Source organism: Somniosus microcephalus, chromosome 8 (assembly GCF_052327205.1).
Source record: "Somniosus microcephalus isolate GS21.2 chromosome 8, FLI_Smic_1.0, whole genome shotgun sequence".
NCBI lineage: Eukaryota > Metazoa > Chordata > Chondrichthyes > Squaliformes > Somniosidae > Somniosus > Somniosus microcephalus.
The window spans coordinates 2,062,546-2,086,078 of record NC_140994.1 but is presented as its reverse complement, the minus strand read 5'-3'; the positions used below and the strand labels follow the sequence as shown (position 1 = coordinate 2,086,078).

The following is a 23,533-nucleotide window of genomic DNA, read 5'->3' as shown; positions in this document are numbered from 1 at the left end:
TATCCTTAGGCTATGACCCCTGGTTCTGGACTCCCCGGCCATCAGAAACATCCTTCCTGCATCTAGTCTGTCCAGGCCTGACAGAATTTTATAGGTTTCGATGAGATCCCCTCTCAATCTTCTAAACTCCAGTGAGTATAAGCCCAATCGACACAATCTCTCCTCATACGTCATTCCTGCCATCCCAGGTATCAGCCTGGTGAATCTTCGCTGCACTCCTTCCATGGCAAGAACGTCCTTCCTCAGGTAAGGTGACCAAAACTGCACACAATACTCAAGGTGCAGTCTCACCAAGGCCCTGTACAACTGTAGCAAGACATCCTTGTTCCTGTACTCGAACCCTCTTGCTATGAAGGCCAACATACCATTTGCCTTCTTAACCGCCTGCTGCACCTGCATGCTTACCTTCAGCGACTGGTGCACAAGGACACCCAGGTCTCTTTGCACTTCCCCTTCTCCCAATCTATTGCCATTCAAATAATAATCTGCCTTCCTGTTTTTGCCACCAAAGTGGATAACCTCACATTTATCCACATTATAGTGCATTTGCCATGTTTCTGCCCAATCACCCAACCTGTCCAAATCGTACTGGAGTTTCACGACATCCTCCTCACAGCTTACCCTCCCACCCAGCTTTGTGTCGTCTGCAAATTTGGAGATATTACATCCAATTCCCTCGTCCAGATCATTAATATATATTGTGAACAGCTGGGGTCCTAGGACCGATCCTTGCGGTACCCCACTAGTCACTGCCTGCCACTCGGAAAACGACCCGTTTATTCCAACGCTTTGCTTTCTGTCCGCCAACCAGTTCTCTATCCAAGTCAATACCTTGCCCCCAATCCCATGTGCCTTAATTTTGCACGCTAATCTCTTATGTGGGACCTTAGCAAAAGCCTTCTGAAAGTCCAAATACACCACATCCACTGGTTCTCCCTTATCTATTTTACCAGTTACATCCTCAAAAAATTCCAGATTAGTCAAGCATGATTTACCTTTTGTAAATCCATGTTGACTTTGTCCGATCCTGTCACTGCTTTCCAAGTGCTCTGCTATTACATCTTTTATAATAGACTCTAGCATTTTCCCCACTACCGATGTCAGGCTTACCGGTCTATAATTCCCCGCTTTTTCTCTACCACCTTTTTTGAATAGTGGGGTAACATTAGCTACCCTCCAATCCATGGGTACTGTTCCAGAGTCTATCGAGTTCTGGAAGATGACCAGCAATGCATCTACTATTTCTAGGGCCACTTCCTTAAGTACCCTGGGATGTAGATTATCAGGCCCTGGGGATTTATCGGCCTTCGGTCCCATCAATTTTCCTAATACCATTTCCCTACAAATACTGATTTCTTTCAGTTCAACCCTTTCATCAGACCCTATGTTCCCCGGCAGCTCTGGGAGGTTATTTGTGTCCTCCTTTGTGAAGACAGAACCAAAGTATGTATTTAGTTGGTCTGCCATTTCTTTGTTTCCCATTATAAATTCCCCTGATTCTGACTGCAAGGGACCTACGCTTGACTTCACCAACCTTTTTCTCTTCACATATCTATAAAAGCTTTTACAGTCAGTTTTTATCTTCCCTGCTAGCTTACTCTCATATTCTATTTTCCCTTTCTTAATTAATCCCTTTGTCCTCCTTTGTTGAATCCTAAACTGCTCCCAATCCTCAGGATTATTGCTTTTTCTGGCCAATTTATATGTCCTCTCCTTGGATCTTATGCTATCCCTAATTTCCCTTGTTAGCCACGGTGGCGTCACCTTTTTTGTTTTATTTTTATGCCAAACTGGAATGAACAAATTCTGTAGCTCATCCATTCGGTCTTTGAATGTTTGCCATTGCCTATCCACCGTCAACCCTTTGACTGCCATTCCCCAATCAATCCTACCCAACTCGCTCCTCAGACCATCGTAATTTCCTTTATTTAAATTGAGGACCCTAGTCTCTGAATCAACTACTTCATCCTCCAGCTTAATGAAGAATTCGATCATATTAAAAAGTACTTGGATATGCACTTGAAGTGCCGTAACCTACAGGGCTATGGACCAAGTGCTGGAAAGTGGGATTAGGGTGGATAGCTCTTTGTCAGCCAACATGGACAAGATGGGCCGAATGGCCTCCTTCCCTGCTGTAAATTTCTATGATGATCTCTGGATTACTCCCTGTGCCAAGCGCTAGTGAGTATAGAAATAGGAGGATAGAGCAGATGAATGCTAAATAGTCCTGGCTGGAGAGATGGTGCAGGAAGGAGGGCTTTAGATTCCTGGGACATTGGGACCGGTTCTGGGGGAGGTGGCACCTGTACAGGCCGGATGGGTTGCACCTCAACAGAGCCGGAACCAATGTCCTCGCGGTGGGGGGGTTTGCTAGTGCTGTTGGGGGAGGGTTTCAACTAATTTGGCAGAGGGATGGGCACCAGGATGTAACATTAGAAAGGAGAAACAAGGTGCACAAAGGATTGGGAGAGACAGATAGCCCTAGAGTAAGAAATAGTACTGTATTAGGTGGGGTCAGACTAAGAGAATACAAGGTGGTCTAAGATAGGTTTACAGTGCATGTGTGTAAACACACGAAGCGGGTAAATAAGGTTGGTGAGTTGCAGGCGCAAGTAGCCACATGGGAATATGATGTTGTGGCGATAACGGAGTCCTGGCTCAAAAAAAGGGCAGGATTGGGTACTAAATATTCCTGGATATAGGTGCTCAGGAAAGAAAGGAGGTGGTGTGGCAGTATTGGTTAAGGAGAATGTTACAGTGCTAGAGAGAGAGGATGACCTGGAGGGGTCAAGGACAGAATCTATTTGGTTAGAGTTAAGAAATAATAGAGGTGCCATTACACTACTAGGTCGATGCTATAGGCCACCAACTAGTGAGAAGGATATAGAGGAGCAAATTTGCAGGGAAATTACAGAGAGGTGCAAGAAGTATAGAGTAGTGATAATGGGGGATAAAACCAGAAAATGCTGGAGATACTCAGCAGGTCAGGCAGCATCTGTGAAGAGAGAAACAGAGTTAACGTTTCAGGTCGATGACCTTTCGTCAGAACTGTAAAAAAGCAGGAAATGGAACAGATTTTTAAGCAAGTTTAGGGGCTGGGAAATGGGATGAAAGAACAAAAGGGAAGGTCTGTGATAGGATGGAAGGCAGGAGAGGTTCAGAGACATTGAGAGATATTCAAGGCAAAGAGAGATGGTAATGGGACAGGTTACGAAACAAAGGATGGCTCTAGATGAAGTGTGAATTGCGCTGGCAGAGTGAGGGACAGCTGCCCTGTGGGAGAGAAGAACAGGAGGCACAAACAAAAAGTGTGGATAAAAAATATATATATATGATAGGGGCCGAGGTTATGATCTGAAATTGTTGAATTCTATGTTGAGTCCAGAAGGCTGTAAAGTGCCTAATCAAAAGATGAGGTGCTGTTCCTCGCGCTTACGCTGAGCTTCCGTGGAACAATGCAATAGCCAGAGAGATCAGAGTGGGAGTGAAGCGGAGAATTAAAGTGACAGGCGACCGGAAGCTCAGGGTCACCCTTACGGACTGAACGGAGGTGTTCCACAAAGCGGTCACCCAATCTGCGTTTGGTCTCCCCAGTGTAGAGGAGACCACATCGTGAGCAGCGAATACAGTATACTAGATTGCAAGTACAAGAAGTAAATCGCTGTTTCATCTGGAAGGGGTGTTTGGGGCCCTGGACAGTGGGAAGGGGGGAGATATAAGGGCATAATGGGGGACTTCAATTATCCTAATATAGACTGGGATAGTAATAGTTTAAAGGGCAGCGATGGGGAAGAATTTCTGAAGTGTGTTCAGGAGAACTTTCTTGATCAGTATGTTTCCGGCCCAATGAGGAAGGAGGCATTGCTGGATCTGGTTCTGGGGAATGAGGTGGGTCAAGTGGAGCAAGTGTCAGTAGGGGAACATTTAGGGAACAGTGATCATAGTACCATAAGGTTTAGATTAGCTATGGAAAATAAAGAGAGTAAAAAATACTTAATTGGAGGATGGCAAATTTCAGTGGGTTGAGAACAGATCTGGTCCGGGTAAATTGGAATCAAAGATTGGCAGGCAAAACTGTAATCGAACAATGGGCTAACTTTAAAGAAGAGATGGTTTAGATACAGTCGTGGTACATTCCTATGAGAGGGAAAGGTAGGGCAACCAAAGTCAGAGCTCCCTGGATGAGAAAAGAGATAGAGAGTAAGATGAAGCAGAAAAAGAGCACATATGACAGGTTGAGAATACAAGTGAGAATCAGGCTGAATATAGAAAGTTCAGCAGGGAAGTGAGGGGCAAAGAGAGAGCATTGAGAATACATTGGCAGCTAACATAAAGGGGAATTCAAAAGTCTTCTATAGGCATATAAATAATAAACGGGTAGTAAGGAGGGGTGGGGCCGATTAGGGACCAAAAAAAGAGACCTACGCATGGAGACAGAGGGCATGGCTGAGGTACTAAGTGGGTACTTTGCATCTGTCTTTACCAAGGAAGAGCATGCTGCCAAAGTCATGGTGAAAGAGGAGGTAATGGAGATACTGGATGAGATAAAAACTGATAGAGGGAGGTACTAGAAAGGCTGGCTGTACTTAAAATTGATAAGTCACCAGGACCAGATGGGATGCATACAAGGATGCTGAGTAAAATTAAGGAGGAAATCGCGGAGGTACTGGCCATAATCTTCCAATCCTCCTTAGATACGGGGGTGGTGCCAGAGGACTGGAGAATTGCAGATGTTACATCCTTGTTCAAAAAAGGGTGAAAGTATAAACTCAGCAACTACAGGCCAGTCAGTCTAACCTTGGTAGTGGGGAAGCTTTTAGAAACGATAATCAGGGACAAAATTATCACTTGGCAAGTGTGGATTAATTAAGGAAAGCCAGCACGATTTCTTAAAGGTAAATCGTGTTTTTTGATGAGGTAACAGAGAGGGTTGAGGAGGGCAATGCGATTGACGTGGTGTACATGGACTTACAAAAGGCGTTTGATAAAGTGCCACATAATAGGCTTGCCAACAAAGTTGAAGCCCATGGAATAAAAGGGACAGTGGCAGCATGGATAGGGAATTGGCTAAGTGACAGGAAACAGAGAGTAGTGGTGAATGGTTGTTTTTCGGACTGCAGGAAGGTACACAGTGGTGTTCCCCAGAGGTTGGTACTAGGACCACTGCTTTTCCTGCTATATATTAATGACTTGGACTTGGGTGTACAGGGCACAATTTCAAAATTTGCAGATGACACAAAACTTGAAAATATAGTGAACAGTGAGGAGGATAGTGATGGACTTCAAGAAGACATAGACAAGCTGGTGAAATGGGCGGACACGTGGCAGATGAAATTTAACACAGAAAAGTGCGAAGTGATACATTTTGGTAAGAAGAACGAGGAGAGGCAATATAAACTAAAGGGTACAATCCTAAAGGGGGTGCATGAACAGAGAGACCTGGGGGTATATGTCTGCACAAATCGTTGAAGGTGGCAGGGCAGGTTGAGAAAGTGGTTAAAAAAGCAAACGGGATCCTGGGCTTCATAAATAGAGGCAGAGAGTACAGAGATAGTGGATGCACTGGGATTAATCTTCCAGAATTCCCTAGATTCTAGAACAGTCCCCAAGGATTGGAAGGTAGCAAACATAACCCTGCTATTTAGAAAAGGAGGAAGAGAAAAACATGGGAACTATAGGCCAGTTAGCCTGACATCAGTAGTAGGCAAAATGCTAGAATCTATTATTAGGGACGTGGTGACAGGGCACTTCGAAAATCGTAATGTGATTGGACAGAGTCAACATGGTTTAGTGAAAGGAAAATTGTGTTTGACAAATCTGTTCGAGTTTCTTGAAGAGGTAACGAGTACGATTTATAAGGGGGACCAGTTGATGTAGTGTACTTGGATTTTCCTAAAGCATTCGATAAGGTGCCACACAAGAGGTTATTACACAAAATTAGGACTCATGGGATTGGGGGTAATATATTAACATGGATTGAGGATTGGTTAATGGACAGAAAACAGAGTAAGAATAAACGGGACTTTTTCGGCTTGGCAGGCTGTAACTAGCGGGGATCAGTGCTTGGGCCTCAGCTATGTACAATCTATATTAATGACTTGGATGAAGGGACTGAGTGTAACGTATCCAAGTTTGCTGATGATATAAAGTTAGGTGGGAAAGTAAGCTGTGAGGAGGATGCAAAGAGGCTGCAGAGAGATATAGACAGGTTGACTGAGTGGGCAAGAACATGGCAAATGGAATGCAATGTGGGGAAGGGTGAACTTTGGTAGGAAAAACAACAAAGAATATTTTTTTGAATGAAGAGAGACTGTGAAATGTTTGCATTCAGAGCGACCTGGATATCCTTGTACACGAATCACAGAAAGTTAACATGCAGGTACAGTAAGCAAGTAAGAAAGCAAATGGTATGTTAGCTTTTGTTACAAAGGGATTAGAGTGTAAGAGTAAAGACGTCTTACTACAATTATACAGGGCATTGGTGAGGCCACATCTGGAGTACTGTGCACAGTTCTGGTCTCCTTACCTAAGGAAGGATATACTTGCCATAGAGAGAGTGCAACAAAGGTTCACCAGACTGGTTCCTGGGATGAGGGGATTGCCCTATCAGAAGAGATTGAGTAGATTGGCCTATATTCCTTAGCATTTAGAAGAATGAGAGGTGGTCTCATTGAAACATATAAAGTTCTTAAGGGGATTGACAGCGTTAATGCTGGGAAAATGTTTCCCCTGGCTGGGGAATCTAGAACACAGGGCCACAGTCTCAGAATAAGGGGTCGGCCATTTAGAACTGAGATGAGGAGCAATTTCTTCACTCAGAGGGTGGTGAATCTTTGGAATTCTCTACCCCAGAGGGCTGTGGAGGCTCAGTCGTTGAGTATATTCAAGACAGAGATCGATAAATTTTTGGGAACTAAGGAAATTAAGGGATATATGGGGATAGTGCGGTAAGGTGGAGTTGAGGGAGAAGATCAGCCATGATCTTGTTGAATGGCGGAGCAGGCTTGAGGGGCCAAATGGCCGACTCCTGCTCCTATTTCTTATGCTCTTATGTAAAAGCAAGGAAGTTATGATGAACCTGTATAAAACACTGATTCAGCCTCAACTGGAGTATTGTGTCCAATTCTGGGCACTGCACTTTAGGAATGATGTGAAGGCCTTAGAGAGGGTGCAGAAAAGATTTACAAGAATGGTTCCAGGGATGAGGGACTTCAGTTATGTGGATAGACTGGAGAAGCTGGGGTTGTTCTCCTTAGAGCAGAGAAGATTGAGCGGAGATTTGATAGAGGTGTTCAAAATCACAAGGGGTCTAGACAGAGTATATAGAGAGAAACTGTTCCTGTTGGCGGAAAGGTCGAAAATCAGAGGACACAGATTTAAGGTGATTTGCAAAAGAACCAAAAGGCGACATGAGGAAAACCATTTTTACAAGTGGTTAGGATCTGGAATGCACTGCCTGAAAGGGTGGTGGAGACAGATTCAATCACGGCTTTCAAAAGGGAGTTGGAGAAGTACCTGAAGGAAAAACATTTGCAGGGCTCCTGGGAAAGGGCGGGGGAGTGGGACTAGCTGACGTGCTCTTGTCGAGAGCCGGCACGGGCTCGATGGGCTCCTTCTGTGCTGTAACCATTCTATGATTCTATGACATTCCATGTTTCCAATTACTTTTCTGCAAAACTGCCAACCAGTGACCTCAATAACTTTCATTTCCTCCCCACCCAGGGCACAGATTGTGTTTAACTCCAACTGACAAAGGTTACATTTCTCCGTCTGGTTCCCTCACCACCCCAAATCCTCCTCCTCCCCCATACATCAGAAACGAGGAACTTACCAGGCAGATTGAAAAGGGTGTTGAGGATGTAGAAGCGTTCGATATCATCCCGCTGAATAAATTTGTTTGGATACTGCTCCCTTATTTCTGGGCTGCAAGAAACACACGCATGTCACACAACACATTTTCTCACACCAAATGACTGCAGTCCCTCACCACAGTCAAAGCATTGCTTTATCTACAGCAGCTCTGCAACCATGCTCCTGGTACCCTGCCTGACACCACACACAACAGCAGGTTAGCCCAGGAATGGCCATGAACAACACAGTGGGAATGGACTGTGGAAACAGCATCAGCTCCAGCCATCTATTTCTGCCATTCACCCACAACATCCAGCCGCTAATGCAAACTCTTTCACTGGGCAGAGCCCCTGTCCTGTCTGTACACACTGCCTCTCACTGGGCAGTGGTCAGAGCCCCGGTCCTGTCTGTACACACTGCCTCTCACTGGGCAGTGGTCAGAGCCCCAGCCCTGTCTGTACACACTGCCTCTCACTGGGCTGTGGTCAGAGCCCCTGCCCTGTCTGTACACACTGCCTCTCACTGGACAGTGGTCAGAGCCCCGGTCCTGTCTGTACACACTGCCTCTCACTGGACAGTAGTCAGAGCCCCGGTCCTGTCTGTATACACTGCCTCACTGGGCAGTGGTCAGAATCCCAGCCCTGTCTGTACACACTGCCTCACTGGGCAGTGGTCAGAGCCGCTGTCCTGTCTGTACACACTGCCTCTCACTGGGCAGTGGTCAGAGCCCCGGTCCTGTCTGTACACACTGCCCTCTCACTGGGCAGTGGTCAGAGCCCCGGTCCTGTCTGTACACACTGCCCCCTCACTGGACAGTGGTCAGAGCCCCGGTCCTGTCTGTACACACTGCCCTCTCACTGGGCAGTGGTCAGAGCCCCGGTCCTGTCTGTATACACTGCCTCTCACTGGACAGTGGTCAGAGCCCCGGTCCTGTCTGTACACACTGCCTCACTGGGCAGTGGGACAGAGCCCCGGTCCTGTCTGTACACACTGCCCCCTCACTGGACAGTGGTCAGAGCCCCGGTCCTGTCTGTGCACACTGCCCTCTCACTGGGCAGTGGTCAGAGCCCCTGTCCTGTCTGTACACACTGCCTCTCACTGGGCAGTGGTCAGAGCCCCGGTCCTGTCTGTATACACTGCCTCTCACTGGGCAGTGGTCAGAGCCCCAGCCCTGTCTGTACACACTGCCTCTCACTGGGCAGTGGTCAGAGCCCCGGTCCTGTCTGTACACACTGCCTCTCACTGGGCAGTGGTCAGAGCCCTGGTCCTGTCTGTACACACTGCCCCCTCACTGGACAGTGGTCAGAGCCCCGGTCCTGTCTGTACACACTGCCTCTCACTGGACAGTGGTCAGAGCCCCGGTCCTGTCTGTACACACTGCCTCTCACTGGACAGTGGTCAGAGCCCCGGTCCTGTCTGTACACACTGCCTCTCACTGGGCAGTGGTCAGAGCCCCGGTCCTGTCTGTATACACTGCCTCTCACTGGGCAGTGGTCAGAGCCCCAGCCCTGTCTGTACACACTGCACCCTCACTGGACAGTGGTCAGAGCCCCAGCCCTGTCTGTACACACTGCCCCCTCACTGGACAGTGGTCAGAGCCCCGGCCCTGTCTGTACACACTGCCTCTCACTGGGCAGTGGTCAGAGCCCCGATCCTGTCTGTACACACTGCCTCTCACTGGGCAGTGGTCAGAGCCCCGGTCCTGTCTGTATACACTGCCTCTCACTGGACAGTGGTCAGAGCCCCGGTCCTGTCTGTACACACTGCCTCTCACTGGACAGTGGTCAGAGCCCCGGTCCTGTCTGTACACACTGCCTCTCACTGGGCAGTGGTCAGAGCCCCGGTCCTGTCTGTACACACTGCCTCTCACTGGACAGTGGTCAGAGCCCCGGTCCTGTCTGTACACACTGCCTCTCACTGGGCAGTGGTCAGAGCCCCGGTCCTGTCTGTACACACTGCCTCTCACTGGACAGTGGTCAGAGCCCCGGTCCTGTCTGTACACACTGCCTCTCACTGGGCAGTGGTCAGAGCCCCAGCCCTGTCTGTATACACTGCCTCTCACTGGACAGTGGTCAGAGCCCCGGTCCTGTCTGTATACACTGCCTCTCACTGGACAGTGGTCAGAGCCCCGGTCCTGTCTGTACACACTGCCTCTCACTGGGCAGTGGGACAGAGCCCCGGTCCTGTCTGTACACACTGCCTCTCACTGGACAGTGGTCAGAGCCCCGGTCCTGTCTGTACACACTGCCTCTCACTGGGCAGTGGGACAGAGCCCCGGTCCTGTCTGTATACACTGCCTCTCACTGGACAGTGGTCAGAGCCCCGGTCCTGTCTGTACACACTGCCTCTCACTGGGCAGTGGGACAGAGCCCCGGTCCTGTCTGTATACACTGCCTCTCACTGGACAGTGGTCAGAGCCCCGGTCCTGTCTGTACACACTGCCTCTCACTGGGCAGTGGTCAGAGCCCCGGTCCTGTCTGTACACACTGCCTCTCACTGGGCAGTGGTCAGAGCCCCGGTCCTGTCTGTACACACTGCCTCTCACTGGACAGTGGTCAGAGCCCCGGTCCTGTCTGTATACACTGCCTCTCACTGGGCAGTGGGACAGAGCCCCGGTCCTGTCTGTATACACTGCCTCTCACTGGACAGTGGTCAGAGCCCCGGTCCTGTCTGTACACACTGCCTCTCACTGGGCAGTGGGACAGAGCCCCGGTCCTGTCTGTATACACTGCCTCTCACTGGGTGTCCCTATGGTCTTGAAGATTGAACCGTCAGTCAAGAACCTTAACATACACAGGGAAAATGTAGGAGAGAGTACATCTAATAAATGAAGTCGTCAGGCCCCGAGTATATGTGCGCGAGGGAATATTATTACAGGTAATAACAGTCCTTAACTTTGAAGGAGTTATTTAAAATCTCATTTCAATGCTATAATTGGTTTCTTTTTGTATATATTTTATCATTTTCTGATAACGCCACAGGGCATTGGATCACAGGCACAGTCCAGCATGCACTGTAACACAAGAGGAACCAGCAGAGACTTGGCACTCACCCCTTCATGAAGTTGAAGCCATGGGCACAGACCAGGATGTTCCCATATGCATCGACCTTCAGCAAGTTCCCATATAATGTGTCAAAAATCAGGCCCCTGCACAATTAACAGGAAAAGATCGCTTTCAATATTCACAGAAATCAGACAGTGTAATCAGGGGGAGGAAAAAAAGAGTGGAAGAGCGATAGTGGTCGGGGATTCGATAGTTAGGGGAGCAGACAGGCGTTTCTGCAGCTGTAGACTTGGCTCCAGGATGGGATGTTGCCTCCCTAGTGCCAGGGTCAAGGATGTCACTGAGCAGCTGCAGGACACTCAGGGGGGAGGGTGAACAGCCAGAGGTCGTTGTCCATATTGGTACCAATGACATAGGCAGAAAGAGGGATGAGGTCCTGCAGGCAGAGTTTAGGGAGCTAGGAGAGAGATTAAAAAGCAGGACCTCAAAGGTAGTAATCTCTGGATTACTCCCGGTGCCACGTTCTAGTGAGTACAGGGATAGGAGGATAGAACAAATGAATGTGTGGCTGAAGAGATGGTGCAGGAGGGAGGGCTTTAGATTACTGAGGCATTGGGACCGTTTCTGGGGAAGATGGGACCTGTACAAGCCGGACAGGTTACACCTCAACAGACCCGGGACCAATATTCTCCTGGGAAGGTTTGTTAATGCTGTTGGGGAGGATTTAAACTAGCTTGGCAGGGGGATGGGCACCAGCATATAGCAGTAGAAAAGAGGAATAAGGTGCATAAAAGAGTGATTGTGTTGGATAGTACTAGAGAAGATAGTACGAGAGGCAGTAGTAGTACCATATTAGATAGGAGCAGACTAAGAAAAATTCAAAACTGGGTTTAGAATGCATGTACATAAACACACAAAGTGTGGTGAATAAGGTTGGTGAGCTACAAGCACAATTAGCCATGTGGCAATATGATGTTGTGGCAATAACGGAAACGTGGCTTAAAAATGGTGAGTACTGGGCACTTAATATTCAAGGGTACAAGGTGTTCAGAAAAGATAGGGAAGGAAAAAAGGGAGGTGGGGTGGCAGTGCTGATTAAGGAAGACATTGTAGTGTTGGAAAGGGAGGATGCTCTTGAGGGGACAAGGACAGAATCCATTTGGTTAGAGTTGAGGAGCAAAAAGGGTCTGATCACACTATTGGGGGTATTCTACAGGCCTCCAAATAGTGAGAGGGAGGTAGAGGAGCAAATCTACAGGGTAATCACAGAGATATGCAAGAGCTATAGAGTGGTGATATTGGGGGACTTTAATTACCCAAATATCGATTGGGATAATGCTAGGGTAAAGGGAAAGGAGGGGGAGGAATTTCTGAAATGTGTTCAGGAGAATTTCCTTGACCAGTATGTTCTTGGCCCAACTAGGAAGGAGGCATTGCTGGATCTGGTGCTGGGGAATGAGGTTGGCCAGGTCGACCAAGTGTCGGTGGGAGAACACTTGGGTACGACTAATCATCGTATCATAAGATATAGATTAGCAATGGAAAGGAGCAAGGAGCAATCTAGAGTGGAACTTCTAAACTGGAATAGGGCTAACCTCAATGGGATGCGAAAGGATCTAGCCAGAGTAAAATGGAACCAAAGACTGACAGGAAAAACTGTAACGGAACAATGGGTGATCTTTAAGGAGGAGATGTTCCAAGTACAGGCTAGGTACATTCCAACAAGAGGGAAGGGTAAGGGAACCAAAGCAAGGGCTCCTTGGATGGCGAGAGAGATAGAGAAGATGATGAAACAAAAAAAAAGAGGGTGTCTGATGCATGTCAGGTGAATTCTTCAAGGGAGAACCAGACCAAATACAATAAGTTGAGAGGGGAAGTGAAGATGAAAATAAGATTGGCAAAGAGAGAATATGAGAGTCGAATGGCAGTTAACATAAAAGGGAACCCAAAAATATTCTACCAGCATGTAAACAGTAAGCGGGTAGTAAGAGGCGGGGTAGGGCCTATTACAGTAGCAACAAAGGTGGTGATATATGCTTAGAGGCGCAGGGCAAGGCTAGAATACTCAATGAGTACTTTGTATCGGTGTTTACTAAGGAGGTGGATGCTGACAAAATATCGGTAGAAGTGGAAAAGGTAGAAGCAATGGAAGGGGAGAAAATTGATAGGCAGGATGTACTAGAAAGGCTGGGTATGCTTAGAGTGGACAAGTCACCTGGTCCGGATGGCTTGCATCCCAGGTTGCTAAGGGAATTGGGGGAGGAGATAGTAGAAGAGTTTGCCATAATTTTCCAATCTTCCCTAGATGCAGGGGAGGTGCCTGAGAATTGGAAAGTGGCAAATGTGACACCATTGTTCAAGAAAGGGTGCAAGGACAATCCTAGTAACTACAGGCCGGTCAGTTTAACATCAGTGGTGGGTAAAGTTTTAGAAACAATAATCAAGGAAAAAATTAACAGGCACTTGGAGAGGTTTAAGCTAATTAAGGAGAGCCAACACGGATTTGTAAAAGACAGATCGTGTTTGACTAATCTAATTGATTTTTTTGATGAAGTAACAGGGAGGATTGATGAAGGGAATGCAGTGGATGTTGTCTGCATGGATTTTCAGAAGGCGTTTGACAAAGTACCACATAGGAGGCTGGTTAACAAAATTGAGACTCATGGAATAGGTGAGTCAGTGGCAGCTTGGATAAGGAATTGGCTTAAGGACAGAAAACAGCAAGTTGTGGTAAATGGCTGTTTTTCAGACTGGAGGATGGTAGACAGTGGTGTTCCCCAAGGGTCAGTGCTGGGGCCACTGCTGTTTTTGATATATAAATGACCTGGGTATTGGAATACAGAGTAGAATTTCTAAATTTGCCAATGACACCAAACTTGGGGGTGTGGCAAACAGTGAGGATGATACCAATCGACTGCAACAGGACATAGAAAGGCTAGCAGAATGGGCAGACAAGTGGCAGATGGAATTTAATAGGGAGAAGTGTGAGGTGATTCATTTTGGCAGAAGGAACAGGGAGAGGCAATATACACTTAATGGCACAGTTTTAAAGAGTGTGCAGGGACAGAGGGATCTGGAGTTAATGTGCATAGGACCCAGAAGGTGGCAGGACATATTGAGAGAGTGGTTAACAAAGCATATGGGATCTTGGGCTTCATAAATAGAGGTATTGAGTACAAAAGTAGAGAAGTTATGCTGAACCTTTATAAAGTGCTGGTTAGGCCACAACTGGAGCATTGCGTCCAGTTCTGGTCACCATACTTTAGGAAGGATGTGAAGGCCCTTGAGAGGGTGCAGAGGAGATTTACCAGAATGGTTCCGGGGATGGGGGATCTTAGCTACAAGGACAGGTTGGAGAAGCTGGATTTGTTTTCATTAGAGCAAAGGAGGTTGAGGGGTGATTTGATAGAGGTGTACAAGATTATGACGGGTTTGGATAGGCTAGACGGGGAAAGGCTGTTCCCACTAGTTGATGGTACAAGGACTAGGGGGCACAGATTTAAGGTTTTGGGCAAGAGCTACGGGGGGAATGTGAGGAAAAACTTATTTACGCAGCGAGTGGTGATGACCTGGAATTCGCTGCCGATGGAAGTGGTGGAAGCGGAGACACGCAATGTTTTCAAGGGGAGACTGGATAGGCACTTAAGGGAAATAAACTTGCAGGGCTATGGGGATAGAGTGGGGGAATGGGACTGACTGGTTTGCTCTGCAGAGAGCCGGCACAGACTCGAAGGGCCGAATGGCCTCCTTCTGTGCCGTTAGCCGTTATGACTCTATGGGATATTTTCTTTTATAAATCTACAGAACTCTCTCCCCCTGACAGCCAGTAATTACCCCTCCCTCCTATCCCGCACTCCCCTTCTCCCACCCATGTTTCTACCTGGTAGGGAAAACGGGATCGTAGACAAAGTTGTAAAGCTCCTGAGGATACCCAATGGAGATCAAGCGTTCGACGGTCAGATCAAAGCCCAGAGCCTCATATTCCGGAGACTTGTACACTGCGCCAAAACAAAAAGAGAATGTTAAATGGGGAATCCTACAATATTCAGACAGCTTCAGGTATAGAGACCCTGTATAGGAAAGCAATCAAAAGCCACGGTGCACAGATATACAGTACAGCTGCAATCAGATGTGAAGCTCTTGTACCCACCCTACAGCTGCAAACACAAGTCCAACACACTGCACTGAAGCACAGACGCCAACCCCATTTCACACCCAGTAATTCACTATTTACACTAGTTTTCCTTATGGTGGGATTTGGTGCTACACATTGTACTCCACAATGATCTCCAGAATATCTGCTCTAACCCAGACCCCAGAGATTGTGATCCTGCCTCTAAGTGGGTGGGTGTTTTGGGATTCATGTTGTACTAAACAGCACAGAGCTAGATGGTTTCTTCAATATAAACAAACAGAGAGACATCACAGTCAAAGCATTTGTCCATAACTAAAGCCTAAAATGTGCAAAACGCTGGCAATATAACTCTGTGTCATGGACTCGGGTACAGATCAATTGAGCAAGGTCCCATCTTCACCTGCACTGTCCAACAGCTTTACACATCCACAAAAACAAGAGAGTGGGAAAAATATTATCGGCACGGAGTAAGTGGGTGATTCCTCCTCACTCCCAACAGTTAATACTTGAGAGCAGTGCTGGCAACCCTCGCTTGTCGTGTTAGGGGAGGTGTGCGCGACAGGGCACATTACTGTGCACAAGGTACCGTCTGAAGCAGACACTTATCCAAGGTACCAGCGACTCCCTGGTGAGATGCTTCTGGAGAGGTACCACCAATGCTGCCTCCGCAAGATCCTGCAAATCCATTGGCAGGATAGGCGCACCAACGTCAGTGGTCTCGCTCAGGCCAACAACCCCAGCATCGAAGCTTTGACCACGCTCGATCAGCTCCGATGGACGGGCCACATCGTCCGCATGCCCGATACGAGACTCCCAAAACAAGCACTCTACTTGGAGCTCCGAGACGACAAGAGAGCCCCAGGTGGGCAGAGGAAACACTTCAGGGGCACCCTCAAAGCCTCCTTGAAAAAGTGCAACATCCCCACTGACACCTGGGAATCCCTGGTCCAAGACCGCACAAAGTGGAGGAGAAGCATCCGGGAAGGCGCCGAACACCTCGAGTCTCTTCCCTGGGAGCAAGCGGAAGCCAAGCGCAGGCAGTGCAAGGAGCACATGTCAACCCAAGCACCCCACCCACCCGTCCCTTCAACCACCGTCTGCCCCACCTGTGACAGAGACTGTAGGTCCCGCATTGGACTCATCAGTCACCTGAGGACTCATTTTTAGTGTGGAAGCAAGTCATCCTCGGCTCCGAGGGACTGCCTAAGAGAGAGAGAGAGGGAGGGGGTGAGATGGGAACCCGTCCCCTGACATGAATTATATCATAGCACCATGTAGAGGGGTTTATTTTACTGTCAGCAGTGAGGAGTCCAGTGGCAGTAAGCAGACCGAGTGATGAGTTGCTGACACTAAGGCAAAAAGCCAAAGTGCATGACTGGGCCAGGCTGTGCGGCTACCCAGGAACCAGGAGGACTGCAAACCAAAGGCAAAAACAACCAGGGAGTGTCCAAGGTCCAACCACCTTCAGCTGCTTCATCAATGACCTACCCTCCATTATAAGGTCAGAAGTGGGGATGTTCCCTGATGATTGCACAGTGTTCAGTTCCATTCACAACTCTTCAGATAATGAAGCAGTCCGTGCCTGCATGCAACAAGACCTGGACAACATTCACGCTTGGGTTGATAAGTGGCAGCTAACATTTGTATCACACAAGTGCCAGACAATGACTATCTTCAACAAGCAAGAGTCTAAAATCCTCCCCTTGACATTCAACGGCATTACCATCACCGAATCCTCAGCCACCAACATCCTGGGGGTCACCATTGACCAGAAACTTAACTGGACCAGCCACATGAATACTGTGGCTACAAGAGCAGGTCAGAGGCTGGGTATTCTGTGGCGAGTGTCTCACCTCCTGACTCCCCAAAGCCTTTCTACCATCTACAAGGCACAAGTCAGGAGTGTGATGAAATACTCTCCACTTGCCTGGATGAATGCAGCTCCAACATTCAAGAAGCTCGACACCATCCAGGACAAAGCAGCCCGCTTGATTGGCACCCCATCCACCACCTTAAACATTCACTCCCTCCACCACCAGCGTACCGTGGCTGCAGTGTGTACCATCTACAAGATGCACTGCAGCAATTTGCCAGGGCTTCTTCGATAGCACCTCCCACACCCGCGACCTCTTCCACCTAGAAGGACAAGGGTAACAGGCGCATGGGAACACCACCACCTCCAAGTTTCCCTCCAAGTCACACGCCATCCTGCCTTAGAAATATATTGCCGTTCCTTCATCATCGCTGGGTCAAAATCCTGGAGTTGGAATAAACGGATCTTTTTCCGAGTGGCAGACAGTGACTAGTGGGGTACCGCAGGGATCGGTCCTTGGACCCCAGCTATTCACAATATATATATATAAATGATCTAGACAAGGGAACTAGATGTAATATCTCCAAATTTGCAGGCGACACAAAACTGGGTGGGCGTGTGTGCTGTGAGGAGGATGCTGAGAAACTACAGGATGATTTGGACAGGTTGGGTGATTGGGCAGAAGCACGGCAGATGCAATATAATGTGGATAAATGCGAGGTTATCCACTTAGGTGTCAAAAACAGGAAGGCAGATTATCTGAATGGCAATAGATTGGGGGAAGGGGAAGTGCAACGAGACCTGGGTGTCCTTGTGCACCAGTTGCTGAAGGTAAGCATGCAGGTGCAGCAGGCGGTTAAGAAGGCAAATGGTATGTTGGCCTTCGTAGCGAGAGGGTTTGAGTATAGGAACAAGGATGGCTTGCTGCAGTTGTACAGGGCCTTGGTGAGACCACATCTTGAGTATTGTGTGCAGTTTTGGTCACCTTATCTGAGGAAGGATGTTCTTGCCATGGAGAGAGTGCAGCGAAGATTCACCAGGCTGATACCTGGGATGGCAGGAATGGCGTATGAGGAGAGATTGGGTCGATTGGGCTTATACTCGCTGGAGTTTAGAAGAATGAGAGGGGATCTCATTGAAACTTATAAAATTCTAACAGGACTGGACAGACTAGATGCAGGAAGGATGTTCCCGATGGTCGGGGAGTCCAGAACCAGTGGTCACAGTCTAAGGATAAGGGGGTAAGCCATTTAGGACAGAGATGAGGAGGAATTTCTTCACCCAGAGAGTGGTGAACCTGTGGAATTCTCTACCACAGAAGGCAGTAGAGGCCAATTCATTAAATATATTCAAGAAGGAGTTGGATATATTTCTTGAGGCTAAAGGGATCAAGGGATATGGAGAGAAGGCAGGGACAGGGACAGGGTACTGAATTTGGATGATCAGCCATGATCTCATTCAATGGCGGAGCAGGCTCGAGGGTCCAAATGGCCTACTCCTGCTCCTATCTTCTATGTTTCTATAACTCGCTCCCTAACGACACTGTGGGAGCACCTTCACCACACGGACTGCAGAGGTTCAAGGAGATGGCTCACCACCACCTTCTCAAGGGCAATTAGGGATGTGCAATAAATGCTGGTCTTGCCAACGACACCCACATCCCATGAATGAATTAATACAAAACTATTTTAAATTTTTGAGGAGACAGTCTCCTTTAGCTCCTTGTAGATTGGAGCTGGGGGCTGCTTGCCCCCCGGCGTGGGAGGGGGGGCTCCCCTGGCGCGGGAGGGCAGGGCCCCAGCGCGGGAGGCCCCCCCCGGCGCAGGAGGGCCCCCGGCGCGGGAGGGGCCCCCCCGGCGCGGGAGGGCCCCCCGGAGTGGGTCTCGGGCCCTAGCGTGGGACCGGGCCCAGGCCGCGGTGTACTGGAGTGATGAGTTGGTCTGACACAAGGAACTAAACAAAACTAAACTGTAGGAGCTGAATGCTTTTCTTTACTTCCTTGTGTTCCGATATACATTGCAAGTATACCAGTCCAAGTATGTTGCACAGTACAGCCACCCTGGGCTCGTACCAGAACGGTCACTCCAGCCCCCAGTCCATTTACCAACCTTCCAGATTGCTTTGCATTCACGAGCACCAGCTGTGCTCTTCCCAAATCTCTTCCCAGCAAAGCCAGGCAGAAAAACTGTACACAGTGTTTCATGCAGCATCAGGGGATTTCAGACACACAGTTCATGGATCTCGTGGAATGCAGGGGCCTCATTATTGGCAACAACAGAGAACTAGCTACAGTTATACAATTGTATAAGAGGATGCTACATCAGAGCTTTAACCGAGTCAAATATCTCACAGTAGGTGAAAATATGACATTGGGCGTGGAGATCAAGAATACCAACCTGTCTATCCCAGAGTAACAGCTATTGGATGGCAGTCCCTCCATGCTGTTTTTCACCCCGACTTGATAGACCTCCGTATAAAAGAACGAGATCTCTGCCACGAGAATGGGTATTGGTTCAACCAAGTGTCAGCCGTGACTCAGTAGGTAGCATTCTCTCCTCGTGAGTCAGGGGGTCATCGATTCAAGCCCCACTCCAGAGATTTGAGACCATAACCCAGGTTGACCCTCCAGTGCAGTACCGAGGGAGCGCCGCACTGTCGGAGGGGCAGTGCTGAGGGAGCGCCGCACTGTCGGAGGGGCAGTACTGAGGGAGCGCTGCACTGTCGGAGGGGCAGTACTGAGGGAGTGCTGCACTGTCGGAGGGGCAGTACTGAAGGAGCGCTGCACTGTCGGAGGGGCAGTACTGTCGGAGGGGCAGTACTGAGGGAGGGCTGCACTGTCGGTGGTGCAGTACTGAGGGAGCCCTCCAATGTGGGATGAAACGTTAAACTGAGGCCCCGTCTGCCCCCTCCGGTGGCATAAAAGATCCCACTGCACTATTTCGAGGAAGAGCAGGGGAGTTCTCCCTGGTGTCCTGGGGCCAATATTTATGCCTCAACCAACATCACTAAACAACAGATTATCTGGCCATTTATCTCATTGCTGTTTGTGGGATCTTGCTGTGTGCATAATTGTCTCCTGTGTTTCCTACGTTAGAACAGTGACTACATTTTAAAGGTACTTCAGTGGTTGTAAAGGGATTTGATCATGAAAGGCGCTATAGAAATGCAATTCTTTCTTAAATTGAGGCTGTTGTGGTGGGTTGGCATCAGGCACACAGCGGTTGGCTTGGCCCTGCTCTGGAGGAAATGGCTTTGCCAGCTTCTGGCTGACTGTGGGGTCCCGACGGTGGGTAATTTGGCTTTCCAGACGCAACCTATCATTATTGGCGTACAGATCTCTTAATAATCAACAGGAAATATCTGGCTGACCTTGGGGTTGTGTAACGCTCACAGCTGCTGTCTGCAGTGACCGTGTGCTTACGGGTCAAATAGCCCGCCTGGAGTGGCACGCCCTCGTGCACTGTCTCACTACAGCAGGCTGCCTTTTCACGTTGCAGCATTTACACCCTTATTTATGCACTGGAACTAATTGAAAACCTGAAACTCACTGTTTATAGAAACATAATCAAACTGCAGTACTTCACTGGAAGCCTCCATAAAGCAGTGTTCATATTTGAAGTTCAGTTTGTTATTTTCCCCTCACCTGCCTTTTGCTGGATCTTAGTTCCATAGGGACCTGTTGCCCTCACCCAAGTGGCTGTTGCCATTGTTCATGTGCGAGTCTCGATAGTGAATGTTGGCAGGATATTCAACTGTGGCTGGCCTCACAGCCAGGTGCAATCCTGCCGCCCCCTCCCCGCCACCGTCCATCAGGAATTCCTCGATACTGATCCGGTGTGGGAGCCCTGCCTTTTTCCCAGTCCCTGGCACAGAGTCACTGAGCCCAATTGTAATACTCCATATGCGATCTGGCTGAGATTGGCTAATCCAGGCCAGAGGTGGAACCTGGGAGCGTCCTGGTTTGCATGGTTTAATGGAAGTCCACACTGAGCCACAGGGGAGTTCAGGTTACAGGTGGCCCAGAGCTGTGCACGTTTGCTCACAGTTCATGCTGATCACTGACAACGGCCAGCTCCCAAACTGAAGGTGAGCACAGTCCTCGAGTTCAGCAACACAGCGGATGTTTGCAAAACAGATTTCATTTGATTGCTATCATTTTACTTGGTGAACTTTGACCAGAAACCTGGCACTGACACCCGAGGGAGCAGCAACACGATAGCACCATATCCGCCTCTCAGACCGACGCAAGCGGAGTGTAATTAAGGCGGCGGCGGGAGGGAGCAGAATACAGTGTGGTCATTAACAGGGATTAGAGGGGGTGTGATCGGGGAGTGTGATCACTAACTGGAGTAGAGAGGGTGTGATTGGGGAGTGTGATCACTAACTGGAATAGAGAGGGTGTGATCGGGGAGTGTGATACAGTGTGGTCACTAATGGGGAGTAGAGCGGGTGTTAAGAGTTACTTCCCAGAGAATGGTGGATATGTGGATTGGGTGAGGAAATTCAGGAGGCAATGGATAGTTTTTGGTGAAAGAAGGAAGTAGGGGGTTTAACAGATAAAATACAGATGGATTTCAATGGTCTTGTTGAGTTCTGCACAGTCCAATCTAGTGCTGCTATTACACATTTCACCAATCCAGCCTCATTGTATCAGAGATGCCATTTAACACTGTGCTATACTTGATACGTCAGACGAGTGAGAATAGGCTGATATCTCAAGATATGGCTTGGGCAAAGATTCATTAGGATTGGTTCGGGCAGCTGTGCAGTACAGTCTGTAAAGTGGGAGTGGAAGCTTTAAGCGTGTGGCCTGCCTGCTGCTTGTGGCTGCGTTTCTGTTCTGAGCAGTGGGCAGAACTGAGGGTGTTTGGTTGGGAGCGGAGGGAAGGCTGGTGCTGTCTGTCCCACTGCTGCCTGTCCCACTGCTGCCGTGTGGGCTCCGCTCTCTCATGATTTGGGGGCGGTGGGGGGGCAATTAACAGGTGTGAACTTAATTCAGCCTTTCTGTTGGAGGAAGAAAGCTGGACTGGAGCTGGATGACTCCTCACAGGACAAAACGAGGACAGAAAAAAAAAAATCAGAGGTTACAGATTTAAAATAATTGCCAAAAAAACTAGAGGGGAATTTAAGAGAAATTTCTTCAAAGGGTTAAGATCTGGAACGCACTACCTGAAAGAGCGGTGGAAGCAGATTCCAGAGGAACCTTTAAAAGGCAATTGGACATGTAGTTGAAGAGGACTAATTTGCAGGGTTATGGGGTAAAGCTGGGGTGTGGAATGAATATTCCCTGTAATTTTTTTTTGGCTGGCTGCGCGGCCCATTCAATTTTTCGCCCATGCGCAGTTATTTACATTGAAAAGCCAGTGAGTGGCCTGAGCGGGAACTCCAGAACGCTGCGCAGCTTAGCAGGAACATTGAAAGAGCTGTCCAATTTAGTCTCGCACAAAGAGCCGGTACAGGCACGATGTGCCGAATGGCCGCCTTCTGTGCTGTAAGATCCTATGATTCTAAACTGAGCTCACCAAATGGCTGTGGATAAATAGTTTTACTGAGCTGCACGGACCTGTACAGAGTAGAGGGTTCCCGGATCGATCGCAGCCTGTGCTATCTTAGCTGGGACACCAATTGGGGGACTACAGTTTTCCTCCGCATCAAGGGGCTTGTGGTGGGAGGAGGGGGGCACGAAACGAGCTCGGCTTCTGGCTCCGAGGCTAGATAAACACACGAGGGTGAAAGGAATTGTTGTCAAATAAGACAGCTCCAGGGACTTAGCCAAATGACAGCCCTTTAAACGCAGCCAACCCCAGGACTGTAGCACAACGCGTTGCTGTGGTGTCTTTTCGGATATAGCACAGTAGCTTCTGGGAGGCTGGCCTGAACCAGTCACTGGCACGAAAAGGAAAGTTCAAAGTTTTTCTCCATTCTATGCAGATGTCTAATGAGGTCACTTGTCATTTTACCCAACATTCTTGCTGAAATCTATTGCAGGCGTGAAGCTGCAAGAGAGACAAGAGAGACAGAGACCTCCCTTAGTTTTAGGCTGCTCGAGAGAAAGAGGCCTCCTGGATCAATGACGTTACCGTCAGTGATGGACTGCGTATACACAGCACACGTTACCGTCAGTGAGGGACTGCGTATACACAGCACACGTTACCGTCAGTGATGGACTGCGTATACACAGCACACGTTACCGTCAGTGATGGACTGCGTATACACAGCACACATTACTGTCAGTGAGGGACTGCGTATACACAGCACACGTTACCGTCAGTGAGGGACTGCGTATACACAGCACACATTACCGTCAGTGAGGGACTGCGTATACACAGCACACGTTACCGTCAGTGAGGAACTGCGTATACACAGCACACATTACTGTCAGTGAGGGACTGCGTATACACAGCACACATTACCGTCAGTGATGGACTGCGTATACACAGCACACGTTACCGTCAGTGAGGGACTGCGTATACACAGCACACGTTACCGTCAGTGAGGGACTGCGTATACACAGCACACATTACCGTCAGTGAGGGACTGCGTATACACAGCACACATTACCGTCAGTGAGGGACTGCGTATACACAGCACACATTACCGTCAGTGAGGGACTGCGTATACACAGCACACGTTACCGTCAGTGAGGGACTGCGTATACACAGCACACGTTACCGTCAGTGAGGGACTGCGTATACACAGCACACATTACCGTCAGTGAGGGACTGCGTA

General features: G+C 48.7%; 1 protein-coding gene across 9 annotated transcripts in view; it reads right to left on the bottom strand.

Moving 5' to 3' along the window:
- LOC147113239 (cytosolic purine 5'-nucleotidase) overlaps positions 1–23,533 on the bottom strand; it is a 197,088-nt gene that overhangs the window by 32,520 nt on the left and 141,035 nt on the right. For all 9 annotated transcript variants that reach the window (XM_085994112.1, XM_085994111.1, XM_085994114.1 and 6 more), the window contains 3 exons: positions 14,737–14,854; positions 10,904–10,999; positions 7,832–7,923 (listed from right to left, as the gene is read on the bottom strand). In XM_085994112.1, the coding sequence (XP_085850238.1) occupies positions 7,832–7,923; positions 10,904–10,999; positions 14,737–14,854 (306 nt within the window). The remainder of the gene's footprint in view (positions 1–7,831; positions 7,924–10,903; positions 11,000–14,736; positions 14,855–23,533) is intronic.